We start from the raw sequence: 16,132 nt of genomic DNA, 5'->3' as shown, positions 1-16,132 counted from the left end.
AACTGCCAGACTGTTTTCCAAGGTGTTTTTGGAAAACCTACACAATTTTACATTCACATCAGAAGTGCATGTGGGTTCTGATTTCTCCACATACTTGCCAATACTTATTATCTGACTTTTGATTCTAGCTATAATAGAGGGACTGAAGTGTTATTTTATTGTGGTTTTGATTCACATTTCCCTAATGACAAATGATGTGAAGAATTGTTTCACATGCTTATTGGCTATTTGTGTATTTTCTTTGAGGGAAATTTTTTCTGTGCTGTTGTTGTTGCTTGTGCTGGTGTCATAGCTAAGAATTCTTTGCCAAATCCAAGGTCATGAAAATTTACCCCTATGTTTTCTTGTAAGAGTTTTGTAGCATTTGCTCTCTTACATTAAGGTCTCTGATCCATTTTAGTTAATTTTTGTATATGGTATGTGGTAAGGGTCCAATTTCATTCTTTTGCAGGTGGATGTTTAGTTGTACCAGCACCATTTGTTGAAGACTATTCTTTCTCCACTTAATGGTATTGACAATTTTGATGAAAATCAGTCATGGATTTATTTCTGAATGATTAGTTCTATCACATTGATCTATATGTCCACCCTTGTGTCAGTAACACACTGTCTTGCTTATTCTTGCTTTGTAGAATGTTTTGAAAAGGAATGGGAAATGTGAGTCTTTCTACTTGACTCTTCTTTTACAGGATTATTTTGGCTTTTCTGGGTACCTTGCAATTCCGTATAAATTTTAGAATAAGCTTGTCAATTTTTACAAAGACATTAACTAGGATTCTGAAAAAGAATTTGTTGGATCTGTACATCAGAATGGGAATATTGCTATCTTAAACATGTTAAGTCTTCTACATGAACATGGGATGTTTTTCCAATTATTTGGATCTTCTTTAATTTCTTCTGAGTATAAGCTGTACACTTCTTTTGTTATATTTACTCCTAAGTACTTTTTAAATGTTATTGCAAATAAGATTTTTAAAACTTTATTTCAGATTGTTTATTGCATATGTATAGGAACACAACTGATTTTTAAAATATTGATCTTACATCCCAAAACCTTGCTGAATTCATTTATTAGTTGCAATAATTTTTTAAAGGATTTCTTAGTATTTTCTATACAAAAGATCATACCTATAAATAGAAGTAGTTTCTTTTTAATCTAGATGCCTTTGATTTCCTTCTCTTGCCTAATTGCTTTGGCTAGAACCTCAATACAATGTTGAATGGAAGATGTTGTTCCTATTCTTACGGGAAATGCATCCAGTCTTTCACTATTAAGTATAATGTTATTTGTGGGTTTTTCCTAGATGCCTTTTATTGGATTTAGGAAGTTTTCTTCTATTCCTAATTTGTTGCATGCTTTTACATAAAAAAGTTGTTGGATTTTGACAAATGCTTTTTCTGTATCTAGTGAGATGATCATGTGATTATTTTTTTCATGTTCATATGATGTATTACATTCATTGTCTTTTTGGATATTAAATTAACTTTGCTTGCATAGGATAAATCCCACATGGTAATTGTGTAAAATACTTTTGATCAGTTCAGCATTCTGTTTGCTAGTCTTTGCATTGATATTCATAAGAGACATTGGTCTATTTTATTTTCCTGTGATGTCTTTGCCTGGTGTTATATCAATGTAATACTGGCTTCATGAAATGAGTTAGAAGTATCCCTACATCTTTATCTTTTGGAAGATATTGTGAAGAATTGGTGTTGATTCATCTTTGGCTCTTTGGGAGGATTCAGTGGTGCAGCCATCTGTGGGTAGGTTTTTGAGAACTGATTCAATCTCTTCACTTGTTAAAAGTCTATTTATATTGTCTATTTCTTATTGAATCAGTTTTTTGTGTGTGTCTTTCTAGAAATTTGACAATTTCATCCAAGTTATCTGATTTGTTGGCAAAATTGTTCATTGTATTCCCTTATAATCCTTTTTATTTCTGAAAGAAGATCATCCCTTCTCTCGTTTCCAATTCTAATAATTTGAGCCTTCTCTATTTCTCCTGGTCAACTTAGCTAAATGTTTGTTAATATTGTTGATCTTTTCAAATAACCATCTTTTGATTTCATTGATTTCCTTTAGTGTTTTTCTATTCTCTATTGTATTAATTTCTGCTGTAGTCATTATTATTTCCTTCCTTTCACTTTCTTTACATTTAGTTTACTCTACCTTTTCCATAGTCTTAAGTTGAGCTGTTAGTTTATTGATTTGAGATTTTTCTTCTTTCTTAACACAGGTTTTACAGCTATAAATTTCCCTCTAAGGACGGCTCAATATGTTGTGTCTTCATTTTCTTTTTTTTTTCTTTTTTTTTTTGAGATGGAGTCTCGCTCTGCCACCCAGACTGGGGTGCAGTGGCATGACCTCAGCTCACTGCAACCTCCGCCTCCCAGATTCAAGCAATTCTCCTGCCTCAGCCTCCAGAGTAGCTGGGATTACCAGCATGTGCCACCACGCCTGGCTAATTTTTTTGTATTTTTAGTAGAGACAGGGTTTCACCATTTTGGCCAGGCTAGTCTCGAATTCCTGACCTTGTGATCCACCCACCTTGACCTCCCAAAGTGTTGGGATTACAGGCGTGAGCCACTGCGCCCGGACTGTGTCTTCATTTTCATTAATCTCAAAGTATTTTTATGATTTCTCTTGTGATTTATGCATTGACCCATTGTTATTTAGGAGTATGTTATTTAATGTCCACATATTTGTGAGTTTCCCATTTTTTTCCAGTTTCAGATTTGTAATTTCATTCCATTGTGGTGTGAGTATATATTTTATATTATTCTAGCATTAAAATTATAGAGGTTTGTTTTACAGCCTAGCATCTTGTCTATCCTGGAGAATTTTCCATGTACACTTGAGAAGAATGTATATTTCATTGTTATTGGAGAAAGTGTTCTAGAGATGTCTGGTCTAGTTGGTTTATAGTATTGTTAAAATCTTCTGTTTCCTTATTTATCATCTGTGTAGTGGTTCTAACCATTATTGATAGTGGGATGTTGAAGTCTCCAACTGTTATTCTTAAATTGTCTGTTTTTCCCTTCCTTTCTCTTGATGTTTGCTTCACGTATTTTTGGTACTTTGTTATTAGGTGCACACGTTTATAATTGTTATATCTTCCTGATGGAGTGATCCTTTTATAATTATAAAATATCCTTCCTTATTTTTAGTAACTTTTTAAATTTTAAAATCTATTTTATCTGCTATCAGTACAGCCACACCAGCTTTATTGTGGTTACTGTTACATATCTTTTCCTTTTATACTGTTATATACCTTTTGCTTTTAATGTATTTGTATCTTTGAATCTCAAGTATGTCTTCTATAGAGACCATATAGTTGATTCATGTTTTTAATCCAGTCTGACAATCTCTGGCTTTTAATTGGATTGTTAAATCCATTTACCTTTAAAGATATTATTGACATGGTTGGATTTACCTCTGCCATCTTACTGCTTGTTTTGTTTCATGACTTTTTTGTTTCTCTGTTTTTCTTTTATTTTTTTTTTTTGTAATGAATGAATACTTTCTAATGTAGAATTCATTTCTGTACTGACTTTTCTCTACATTTAAAAAGTTTTTTAAATGACTTCTCTAGAGTTTACCATAACCCCCTTAATTTAACAGAATTAGCTTCAGGTCACGCCTGTAATCCCAGCACTTTGGGAGGCCAAGTGGGGGGTGGATCACCTGAGGTCAGGAGTTCAAGACCAGCCTGGCCAACATGGTGAAACCCTGTCTCTACTAAAAATACAAAAATTAGCTGGGTGTGGTGGCGGGTGCCTGTAATCCCAGCTACTTGGGAGGCTGAGGCAGGAGAATTGCTTGAATCCAAGAGGTGGAGTTTGCAGTGAGCCGAGATCGCGCCATTGCACTCCAGCCTGAGCAACAGCAGTGAAACTCTGTCTCAGAAAAAAAGAATTAGCTTCAGATTTATACTGGCTTAATTCCAGTGACATATAGATATACTTCTATCTAGTTTGATTCCTTTTCCCACCTTTTGTGGTATAATTTTATGCACATTACATCTCTTAATATTTGATATAGTTTGGCTCTGTGTCCCCACCCAAATCTCATCTTGAATTGTAATCCCCACATGTCAATGGAGGAAGGTGATTAGATCATGAGAGCAGTTACCCCCACGCTGTTCTCATGAGATCTGATGGTTTTATAAGCATCTGGCATTTCCCCTGCCTGCACCTCTATCTTTCCTGCCACCTTGTGAAGAACGAACTTGCTTCTTTCTCCCCTTCTGCCATGATTGTAAGTTTTGTAAGTTTCCTGAGGCCTCCTCAGCCATGTGGAGCTGTGAATCAAATTAAACCTCATTTGTTTATAAGTTACCTAGTCTTGGCTGGGTGTGGTGGCTCACACCTGTAATCCCAGCATTTTGGGAGGCCAACGTGGGTGGATCACCTGAGGTCAGGAGTTTGACACCACCCTGGCCAACATGGTGAAACCCCCATCTCTACTAAAAATACAAAAATTAGCCGGGCATGGTGGCGGGTGCCTGTAATCCCAGCTACTTGGGAGGCTGAGGCAGGAGAATTGCTTGAACCTGGAAGGTAGTGGTTGCAATGAGCCGAGTTCACACTCCAGCCTGGGTGACAGAGCAAGACTCCACCTCAAAAAAAAAAAAAAAAAACTTACCTAGTCTTGGGTAGTTTCTTTATAGCAGTGTGAGAATGGAGTAATATAGGAAATTGGTACTGGAATTGGGGTACTGCTATAAAGTTAGCCTGAAAATATGTAAGCCACATTGGAACTGGATAATGGGCAGAGGTTGGAATAGTTTGGAGGGCTCAGAGGAAGACAGAAAGATGTGGGAAAGTTTGGAACTTCCTAGAGACTTGTTGAATGGTTTTGACCAAAATGCTGATAGTGATGTGGACAATGAAGTCCAGGCTGAGGTAGTCTCTGATGGAGATGAGGAACTTACTGGGAACTGGAATAAAAGTCACTCTTGCTATGCTTTAGTAAAGAGACTGGTGGCATTTTGCCTCTGCCCTAGAAATCTGAGGAACTTTGAACTAGAGAGAGATGATTTAGGGTATCTGGTGGAAGAAATTTCTAAGTGGCAAAGCATTCAAGAGGAAGCAGAGCATAAAAGTTTGGAAAATTTGCAGCCTGACCATGAGGTAGAAAAGAAAAACCCGTTTTCTGGGGAGGAAATAAAGACAGCTGCAGAAATTTGTGTAAGTAATGAGAAACTGAATGTTCATAGCCAAGTCAATGGGGAAAATATCTCCAGAGCATGTCAGCGATCCTCAGAGCAACCCCTCTTATCACAGGCCTGGAGGCCTAGGAGGTAAAAATGGTTTCTTGGGTCAGGCCCAGGGCCCCCACTGCTCTGTGAAGCCTTGGGACATGGTGTCCTGTGTCCCAGCCACTTCAGCTCCAGCTGTGGCTAAAAAGGGCCAAGGTACAGCTTGGGCCATTGCTTCAAAAGGTGGTCTTGGGCCTGCGGGTGCACAGAAGTCAAGAATTGAGGTTTGGGAACCTTCACCTAGATTTCAGAGGATGTATGGAAGTGCTTGGATGTCCAGGCAGAGGTCTGCTGCAGAGGTATAGCCCTCATGGAGAACCTCTGCTAGGGCAGTACGAAAGGGAAATGTATTTGGAGCCCCCACACAGAGTCCCCACTGGAGCACTGCCTAGTGGAGCTGTGAGAAGAGGGCCACTGTCCTCCAGACCTCAGAATGGTAGATGCATCAACACCTTGCACTGTGCACTTGGAAAAGCCACAGACATTCAACACCAGACCATGAAAGCAGCCAGGTGGGAGCTGCACCCTGCAAAGCCACAGGATTGGAACTGCCCAGGCCTGTGGGAATGCACCTCTTGCATTAGCATGACCTGGATGTGAGATGTGGAATCAAAAGAGATTATTTAGAAGCTTTAAGATTTAATGACTGGCCTACTGGATTTCAGACTTGCATGGGGCCTGTAGCCCCTTGGTTTTGGTCAATTTCTCCCATTTGAAATGAGAGCATTTATCCAATGCCTCTACCTGCATTGTATCTTGGAAGGAATTAACTGTTTTTTTTATTTTACAGGCTCATAGACAGAAGGGACTTGCCTTGCTCAGATGAGATGTTGCACTGTGGACTTTTGAATAAATGCTGAAATGAGTTTAGACTTTGGGGGACTGTTGGGAAGGCATAATTGGTTTTGACATGTGAAATTATATGAGATTTGGAAAGGGCCAGGGGCAGAATAATATGCTTTGGCTCTGTTTCCCTACCCAAATCTCATCTTGAATTGTAATCCTCATGTGTTAAGGGAGGGACTTGTAATTCTCACATGTCAAGGGAAGGAGGTGATTGGATCATGGGGGCTGTTTCACTCTGCTGTTCTCATGATAGTGAGTTCTTATGCAATATGATGGTTTTATAAGCATTTGGCATTTCCCCTGCTTGCACTTCTCTTTTTCCTGCTGCCTTGTGAAGAGGTACTTGCTTTTCCTTCCCCTTATGCCATGATTATAAGCTGCTTGAGGCTTCCCCAGCCATGTGGAACTGTGAGTTGATTAAACCTCTTTTGTTTAAAAATTACCCAGTCTTGGGTATTTCTTTATAGCATTGTAGAATTGGTGTAATACAATATTACAAACACAAAAATACATTGTTATAATTATAAATTTACCATCTGTCATCATTTCTATCACCCATTAGAGTTTGCTCCCATCCACCTCTTGTGTGCTGTTTTGGCATATATATTACACATATATTACATTTTTATGTTATAGGTCCAACAATATGTCATATGTTATTTTATACAATTTCTCCTTTAATCAGTTAAGAAATAGAAAATATGCATTCATTCTGTCTTTTAAAATTGCATATTTTGTTTATAATGCCTTGTTTTTTGTGTAGATTCTAATTACCATCTGTGGTCATTGCTTTCAGCCTGAAAAATTTGCTCTAGGATTTATTGTAAGGAAAGTCTACTAGCAACAAATTCTTCAGTTTTTTTTAAAATCTGGGGCAGTCTTTATTCCACCTTCATTTTTGGAACACATGTTTGTTGGATATAGGATTCCTGGTTGACATTTTTTTCTTCTTTAGGCACTATGAATATGTTATCCCACTGCTTTTTGGCACCTGTTGTTTATTTTGAGAAGTCAGCTGTTAATCTTATTGGGACTCCCTTGTAAGTGATGTGTTGTTTTTCTCTTGCCACTTTCAAGATTTTCTCCTTATTTTGACTTCTAGCATTTTAACTCTCATATATAAGTTTGTAGACCTCTTTGTGTTTATCTTACATGGAGATTGTTAAGCTTCTTGAATGTGTTACTGTTTTTCAATAAATTTGGAAAGTTTCAGATCCTGTTTCTTTGAATATCTTTATGTACCTTTTTCTTTTCTCTACTTCCAATACTCCCTTTATATGTAAGGGTGTCCCATATTTCTTCAAGGCTGTTTTCATGTCGCTTCATTCTTTTTCCTCTTTATTTTTTGGCTTGAATTACTTCCATATATTTATCTTCAAGTTCAATTCTTCTCTCTTCTGCCAGTTCAAATTTACTGTTGAGCCCTAATAGTGATTTAAAATTTTTTTTCAGTTATTGTTCTTTTTCACTCTAAAATTTTCATTTATTTCTTTTTTCCAATTTATATTTTTAATTTCTATTCTCTTATTTGCTGCAACATTGTTATAATACCTTCCTTTGCTTATCTAGTCATGGATTTCTTTAGTTCTGTGAACATGAACTAACATGTGTTAGTTCATTTTCACACTGTTGATAAAGACATACCCAAGACTGGGCAATTTACAAAAGGAAGAGTTTCAATGGTCTCACAGTTCCACGTGGCTGGGGAGGCCTCACAAAAAATCGTGGTGGAAGGTGAGAGGCACATCTCATATGGCAGCAGACAAGAGAAGAGAATGAGAGCCAAGTGAAAGGGATTTCCCCTTATGAAACCATCAGATCTCATGAGACTTATTCACTACCATGAGAACAGTGTGGGGGAAACCACCCCCATGATTCAATTATCTCCCACTGGGTTCCTGCCACAACATGAGGGAATTATGGGAGCTACAATTTAAGATAAGATTTGGGTGGGGACACAGCCAAACCATATCATTTTGCCCCTGGCCCCTCCCAAATCTCATGTCCTCACATTTCAAAACCAATCATGCCTTCCAAACAGTCCCCAAAAGTCTTAACTCACTTCAGCATTAACTCAAAAGTCCACAGTCCAAAGTCTCATCCAAGACAAGGCAAGTTTCTTCCACCTATAAGCCTGTAAAATCAAAAGCAAGTTAGTTACTTCTTAGATACAAAGGGGGTACAGACATTGGGTAGGTACAGGCATTCCAAATGGGAGAAATTGGCCAAAACAAAAGGGCTACTGGCTCCATGCAAATTCAAAATCCGGCAGGGCAGACAAATCTTACAGCTTCATAATGATCTCCTTTGACTCCATGTCTCACATCTGGGTCATGCTGATTCAAGAGGTGGGTTCTCATGGTCTTGGGCAGTTCTGCCTCTGTGGCTTTGTGGGGCACAGGCTCCCTCCCAGCTGCTTTCATGGGCTGGGATTGAGTGTCTACGTGTTTTCCAGGCACACGGTGCATGCTGTTGGTGGATCTACCATTCTGGGGTCTGGAGGACAGTGGCTGTTTTCTCACAGCTCCACTAGGCAGCACACCAGTGGGGACTCTGTGTGGGGGTGCCCACCTCACATTTCCCTTCTGCACTGCCCTAGCAGACATTCTCCATTAGCACCCCACTCCTGCAGCAAACTTCTGCCTGGACATCCAGTCATTTCCATACGTCCTTGAAATCTAGGCAAAGGTTCCCAAACCTTGATTTTTGGCTTCTGTGCATCTGCAGGCTCAATACCATGTGGATGCTGCCATGGCTTGTGGCTTGCACTTTCTGAAGCCATGGCCCCAGCTGTATCTTGGACCCTTTTAGTCATGGCTGGAGCAGCTGGGATGCAGGGCACAGCAGAGGGACCCTGGGCCTGGCCCATGAAGCCATTTTTTCCTCCTAAGCCTTCAGGCCTGTGATAGGAGAGGCTGCCCCAAACGTCTCTGACATGACCTGGAGACATTTTCCCCATTGTCTTGGGCATTAACATTTGGCTCCTCATTACTTATGCAGATTTCTGCAGCTGTCTTCAATTTCTCTTAAAAAATGGGATATTTGTCTCTATTGCATTGTCAGGCTGCAAATTTTCTGAACTTTTATGCTCTGTTTCCCTTTTAAAACTGAATACCTGGCCGGGTATGGTGGCTCATGCCTGTAATCCCAGCATGTTGGGAGGCTGAGGCAGGTGGATCACTTGAGGACAGGAGCTCGAGACCAGCTCTGGCCAACATGGTGAAACTCAATCTCTACTAAAAATGCAAAATTAGCTGGGTGTGGTGGCACATGCCTGTAGTCCCAGCTACTCAGGAGGCCAAGACAGGAGAATCGCTTGAACCTGGGAGGTAGAGGCTGCAGTGAGCCAAGATCAAACCACTGCACTGCAGCCTGGGTGAGACAGAGAGAGACTCTGTCTCAAAAAAATAATAATAAAATAAATAAAACTGAATACCTTTAACAGCACCCAAGTCACCCCTTGAATGCTGTGATTCTTAGAAATTTCTTCCACTGGCCGGGTGCAGTGGCTCATGCCTGTAATCCCAGCACTTTGGGAGGCCAAGGCGGGTGGATCACTTGAAGTCAGGAGTTCGAGGCCAGCCTGACCAACATGGAGAAGCCCTGTCTCTACTAAAATACAAAATTAGCTGGGCATGGTGGCACATGCCTGTAATCCCAGCTACTTGGGAGGCTGAGGCAGGAGAATCTCTTGAACTCAGGAGGCAGAGATTGTGGTGAGCTGAGACTATGCCATTGCACTCCAGTCTGAGCAACAAGAGCGAAACTCTGTCTCAAAAAAAAAAAAAAAAAAAAGGAAAAAGGCTGGGTGTGGTGGCTCATGCCTGTAATCCTAGCACTTTGGGAGGCTGAGGCGGGTGGATCAGGAGGTCAGGAGATTGAGACCATCCTCTCTAACATGGTGAAACCCTGTCTCCACTAAAAATACAAAAAATTAGCTGGGCATGGTGGTGGGTGCCTGTAATCCCAGCTACTTGGGAGGCTGAGGCAGGAGAATGGCATGAACCTGGGAGGCAGTGCTTGCGGTGAGCCGAGATCGCACCACTGCACTTTAGCCTGGGCGACGGAGTGAGACTGCATCTCAAAAAAGAAAGAAAGAAAGAAAGAAATTTCTTCTACCAGATATTCTAAATAATCTCTCTGAAGCTCATAGTTCCACAAATCTCTAAGACAGGGGCAAAATGCTGCCAGTCTCTTTGCTTAAATATAACAAGAGTCTTCTTTGCTCCGGTTCCCAAGAAGTTCCTCATCTCCATCTGTAACCACCTCAGCCTGGATTCCATTGTCCATATCATTATCAGCATTTTGGTCAAAGCCATTCAACAAGTGTCTAGGAAGTTTTAAATTGTTCCACATTTTCCTGTCTTCTTCTGAGCCCTTCAAACTGTTCCAACCTCTGCCTGTTACCCAGTTCCAAGGTCGCTCCCACATTTTTGGGTATATTTACAGTAGCTCCCCACTCCAGGTACCGATTTACTGTGTTAGTCCATTCTCATGCTGCTGATAAAGACATACCTGAGACTGGGTAATTTACAAAGGAAAAGGGGTTTAATTGACTCACAGTTCCACATGGCTGGGGAGGCCTCACAATCCTGGTGGAAGGTGAAAGGCACATCTCACATGGCAGCAGACAAGAGAAGAGAATGAGAGCCAAGTGAAAGGGGTTCCCCTTATAAAATCATCAGATCTCATTAGACTTATTCACTACCATGAGAACAGTATGGGGGAGACCGCCCCCATGATTCAGTTATCTCCCACTGGGTCCCTCCCACAACATGAGAGAATTATGGGAGCTACAATTCAAGATGAGATTTGGGTGGGGACATAGCCAAACCTTATCAGCTACTTTGAAGTTTTTGAAAAACCAGAGTTCTGGTCACTCTCACAGGCAGTTTCTGTTGCCTACCTGGTGTATATGTCACACTTTCTTGTTTCTTATCATGCCTTGTAAGGTTTCTTTTTGTTGTTGTTGTTTTTGGTTTTTGGATACTGGACATACTAGATAATGTACTGTAGCAACTTTGGTTGCTACCCCCCTCTTCCTTGTATTAAGTCTCTGATCTTGCTCTCAAGAAGGTGCAGTTTTTGGGTATGCCCACTGTCACCCTGCAGTGACAGTGGTGTTTTGTCAAGGCTTGCTTCTTTTTCTTTGACCACACCAAGCTGTTAAACTTCACTAATTTCTAGTTGATTGGTCTATTGTTTTCTTTTTTGTTTGTTTGTTTTTGCTTTTATTTATTTATTTATTTTTATTTAAAATAAAATGTATTCATTTTTTTATTTTATTTTTTTTTATTATACTTTAAGTTCTAGGGTACATGTGCACAACGTGCAGGTTTGTTACATATGTATACATGTGCCATGTTGGTGTGCTGCACCCATTAACTCATCATTTACATTAGGTATATCTCCTAATGCTGTCCCTCCCCACTTTCCCCACCCCACAACAGGCCCTGGTGTGTGATGTTCCCCTTCCTGTGTCCAAGCGTTCTCATTGTTCAATTCCCACCTATGAGTGAGAACATGCGATGTTTGGTTTTTTGTCCTTGCGATAGTTTGCTGAGAATGATGGTTTCCAGCTTCATCCATGTCCCTACAAAGGACATGAACTCATCATTTTTTATGGCTGCATAGTATTCCATGGTGTATATATGCCACATTTTCTTAATCCAGTCTATCATTGTTGGACATTTGGGTTGGTTCCAAGTCTTTGCTATTGTGAATAGTGCCGCAGTGAACATACGTGTGCATATGTCTTTATAGCAGCATGATTTAATAATCCTTTGGGTATATACCCAGTAATGGGATGGCTGGGTCAAATGGTATTTCTAGTTCTGGATCCCTGAGGAATCACCACACTCTTTTCCACAATGGTTGAACCAGTTTACAGTCCCACCAACAGTGTAAAAGTGTTCCTATTTCCCCACATCCTCTCCAGCACCTGTTGTTTGCTGACTTTTTAATGATCGCCATTCTAACTGGTGTGAGGTGGTATCTCATTGTGGTTTTAATTTGCATTTCTCTGATGGCCAGTGATGATGAGCATTTTTTCATGTGTCTGTTGGCTGCATAAATGATCTATTGTTTTCAATAATTCTCTGGGGCATATATTGTGCTAAAACTACTTTCATGTAATTTTGGCTCCTTGGAAAGAATAATTCCTGAGATCAGTGTTTGATCTTGTTCTGAACTCAAGTGGCCTTCTTCTAGTTGTCTTAGTGCCTGGTTGTTTCCTGCAAACTAGTTAGCCTACAGTTTAACCTATATCTTGAATCTCCACTGAATTGCATTTCACCAAACCTCCACTGTTCTTTAAAGCACCCTTAGGTTTGAACATCTTCAGGCTACGTTGCAAATGAAGTTAGTTTATTTGGGACAAGATTAGGAGCTTTTTAATTTTTTTTTTTTTTTTTTTTTTTTTTTGCCTTCTTCTATCTCCAGGCAAAATCTCTGAGCTAGGGCTCTAGAGCTGGGGGTAGGGACAATGGAAAGCTTCTCTCTGAGTGACACTCACACTGTCAGACCTGAGCACTCCTTAGAGGGGAAAGTAGCAGCCTGAGGTCTTCTTGGATTGCCTCTCATGGAGTAGAACCACTGCCTTACAAGCCCAGACAATCAGGGACCCATGATTCTCAGCATGCTATGCATAGGGTAGAGTATTTATTATATATATAGGGGCTAGGTGGAAAAAGACAACCCCTACTTGTTACCTGCATTTACCCAGTACCTAGACTCAACACCAGATAGCTGGAGGCAGTATAAAAATCCATGGAAGAAAGCCATCTGATTGGGAGCTAGAGGGTTAGGGAGCTCTGTGTTCTTGGCTACAGCATTCTGAAATGGAGTTGCTGCCTCACTGAGCTAAGGAGAGGAAGGAGCAGTCATGGTTCAAATACCATAGATTATTGCCTTTCTTACTGAATCTTCATAGATTTTCTCGAATAGATGTTTTTGGAACTTCTCCATAGCACCATTTTTAGAGGCTTTAAGTGGTGTATTTAAAAAAATAATTGTTACCAGTTTCGGGGGTGGTGGGCGGTGGAAAGGGCAGCCTTTCTCCTCACACTATCATGCTGGAAGTCATTCATTGAGAGGATTTTAAAATTCATTCTTCTCACATAGTACTGGCCTGGAAGTAAATGTAAAGGGTGTAAGTTTTTACAGTAGAGAGCTAATATTGAACATAAGATCTGCTTTGTCCAAAGTGCATCTTGCTACCTACTTGGGGGTTAGGAAAGCTTTGTCAGTGAGTAAACTATCATACTAGATAATTCAGGGCTTTGATTCCCCTTTCCTCAGTTCTCAAGCAGTTGTCAACATCTAAGTTTACAATAACCAGCCAAATAAAACTCTTTCTCATAGCTGATAGTTACATTTATCCTTTAAATCAGCCAGTCACTTTTATTTTACTTGATTTTTCCTTCAGGGTACTCCAAGCGTATATATTTAACATGATTCAACAATGGCTTTTGAAGATAGGCAATGAAATTAACAACGGTAACATTGAACTTCAGCACCACGTATGTACTTGTAAGGGTTTTTGACGTTATATTTTGCCTCGGCTGGCAAATTTCTTCAAGGAAAAATAATGCTCTCCCTATTTAAATGAAGCAGGAGGTTGAGAGGGCAAAATAGAAGCTTATATAATAATTTCTCAAATAATTTTCAATGGATTTTTTAAAGCAGAATGTTTCTGCCTCTGGAATGAAGTTTTGCAATTGAAGAGTCAATGAGCAAATATGTTAAAGCTGGTAGTACGGATTCAGGCAATCCCTAGGCTTGGGAGAAATTCCTCTGACAACCAAAATGAATAAGAAAAAGGGTAACAGAGTGCTTGTCACATGGTGGGACTCAGTAAATGTTTGTTGAATGAATTTAGGAAGAATATTCCAGCACTGTTGGTATCTAATGGTGCTGCTACATTAATCCCTTCTTTGGCAAAAATGCTTGATTTACCATTAGGGATTTATCTCCATGAAATCATATGCTCAATTTGTTATTTTCTAGAATTTAATTTTTATAGTGTGGGATTACTTAGAAAGTGCCTTTATATACCTCAATTTTAACACTGCATTATTAAAATTAATCTGTGTAGAAAATTTGCAAGATTGTAAACTCCATGAGGAATTATGTGTATCCTGTGTATCCATATTAACTCTTATTAATATTTAGAAACAGAAAAGTTGGATATAGGAGACAAGATGCTTGACTAAATTCAGCCAGGAGAAACATCTGCCACTGAGGGACTAGAAGATTGGAAAGACTGGTGCACTCCAAGCATATCTTTAGAGGGAAGGCATTGAGGGTGGACAGAGGGAAGATAGAGATGCTGGGCTAAAGGGGGAGGAAGCTGGAAACCCTGCACAGGGATACCACACACTGGGACTCCTTCCTGGTCCCCAATGACTCTTGGGGAAAAAGTGAGCTAAGCAGGCGAGAAGTGACCTACTCTTGCCGTAGGCATCTGGAATTCAGACAGCAGGAGATCCCAGGACCCCCACAGTCACTTGAGCTGGCAGAGAGAGCTGCTTAGAGAGGTGGTAGGGGTGGTACTCCCAGCTAGTGTGGAGCCCGGAGGGTTTGGTGCGGGAGCATCTATAGTGGAGCACAGTCATGGGTGCCTATCCCCCAAGGCCTGCCTTGCTCCTTTAGGAGACATTAGTCTTAGGGGAACTATCAGACCTGAACAATACAGGGTGATCTTGCCCCTAAGACAGGGCCAGTTTCACCTGAGCACCCCCCTGTCTTGTGGACTCTCCCAGGACTCCAGCCTGACCATGGCTGTTTGCAGTGCAGCCTTGGATGCCCAGCTGAGGTGCCTCCCAGGGGCCTGCATCATAGCTCCTGTACTGGCAGACCATGCCTGACCATTGGAGAGCTCCAGCAGAGCACCCCCAACTAATGAGCACCAGCCCGCCCATGTACTCTACCCATCACAGCCTCCCCCATGCCATTTGCCAGTGTGCACTCACCCATGACCACCCCCTACATTGCTTTGCTAGTGTGGTTGCATGTATTCAGACCTTGCCCCTCCTTCCCCACCAGCGCACATGTGCACATGCACCCTACCATGCCAACTGCTGCCACTGTGAGTGCATCACACTCCCCACCCCATAACCAATGCAAAGGTATGCAAGGAGACCAGTGGCCCCACACTCTGTCCTGCACTGCCATTGCCATTGGAGTGTTCATGGGTACAGAGACTGCTAACCTTGTGCCTGCCAGTGCCCTGCCACTGTGCCAACAGTGCTGCTGGCATGAAACTACACATGGATGCCAGCAGACCTGCCTCCCACCTTGTGCAGCCACTGCTGCCTGTGCGAGTATGTGCACAGAGGTTACCAGTCCTGCACCTGCCAGCACTCTGCCCCCATGTGTGAACATGCACAGGGACATTGGTGGGCTACCCCCTGCAACATGCTGCACTGCCACCACTGCAAATGTCCACATCCCTGCCCTCATTAGTGCCCCACCACAGCTGATGAGCACGCACCCTGCTGCACTGCTGCTGCTCCTGGCATGTGTAAACAAGCACGGATCCTGCTGTCACCACCTAATGAATTGCTTTGGCTGGCATCACCCATTGGAGTGTTGTGACCAGTGGTCTGGGAACACCTTGGCTCTTCCAATACAGTAGGTTCCTAACCTTGAGGGGCCAGATAACAAAGCTGGGGACCTGATACCAGACCCTAGAGTTAGAGCATGCAGTCCAGAAGGCCTAAGCTGAGCCTTGGACCCCTAAAATCTTCCAGAAATGAAGCAGGTTGACTGAACCCAACTTATACCTGAATCAAACCTCCAAGGATGTCAAAGAGGAGGAAAGACAAAAGAAAATGCATTCTAAGGACAGCAACTTCAAAGACTGAAGGAACATCAGCTCACAAAGATTAGAAAGAGCCAGCACAAGAACTCTGGCAACTCAAGAAGCCAGAGTGTCTTCTCACCTCCAAACGACCACACTGTTCCCCAGCAATATTTCTTAACCAGGCTGACATGACAGAAATAGAATTCAGAATATGTATAGG

At 41.3% G+C, this 16,132-nt stretch overlaps 1 protein-coding gene across 5 annotated transcripts in view; it reads left to right on the top strand.

The window, feature by feature from the left end:
• AXDND1 (axonemal dynein light chain domain containing 1) overlaps window positions 1–16,132 on the top strand; it is a 189,802-nt gene that overhangs the window by 104,640 nt on the left and 69,030 nt on the right. For all 5 annotated transcript variants that reach the window (XM_055111047.2, XM_055111042.2, XM_055111046.2 and 2 more), the window contains exon 18: window positions 13,534–13,627. In XM_055111047.2, the coding sequence (XP_054967022.2) occupies window positions 13,534–13,627 (94 nt within the window). The remainder of the gene's footprint in view (window positions 1–13,533; window positions 13,628–16,132) is intronic.

The sequence above is a fragment of the Pan paniscus genome, chromosome 1 (assembly GCF_029289425.2).
Source record: "Pan paniscus chromosome 1, NHGRI_mPanPan1-v2.0_pri, whole genome shotgun sequence".
Taxonomy (NCBI): Eukaryota; Metazoa; Chordata; class Mammalia; order Primates; family Hominidae; genus Pan; species Pan paniscus.
This window is presented reverse-complemented; position numbering and strand designations above follow the sequence as displayed.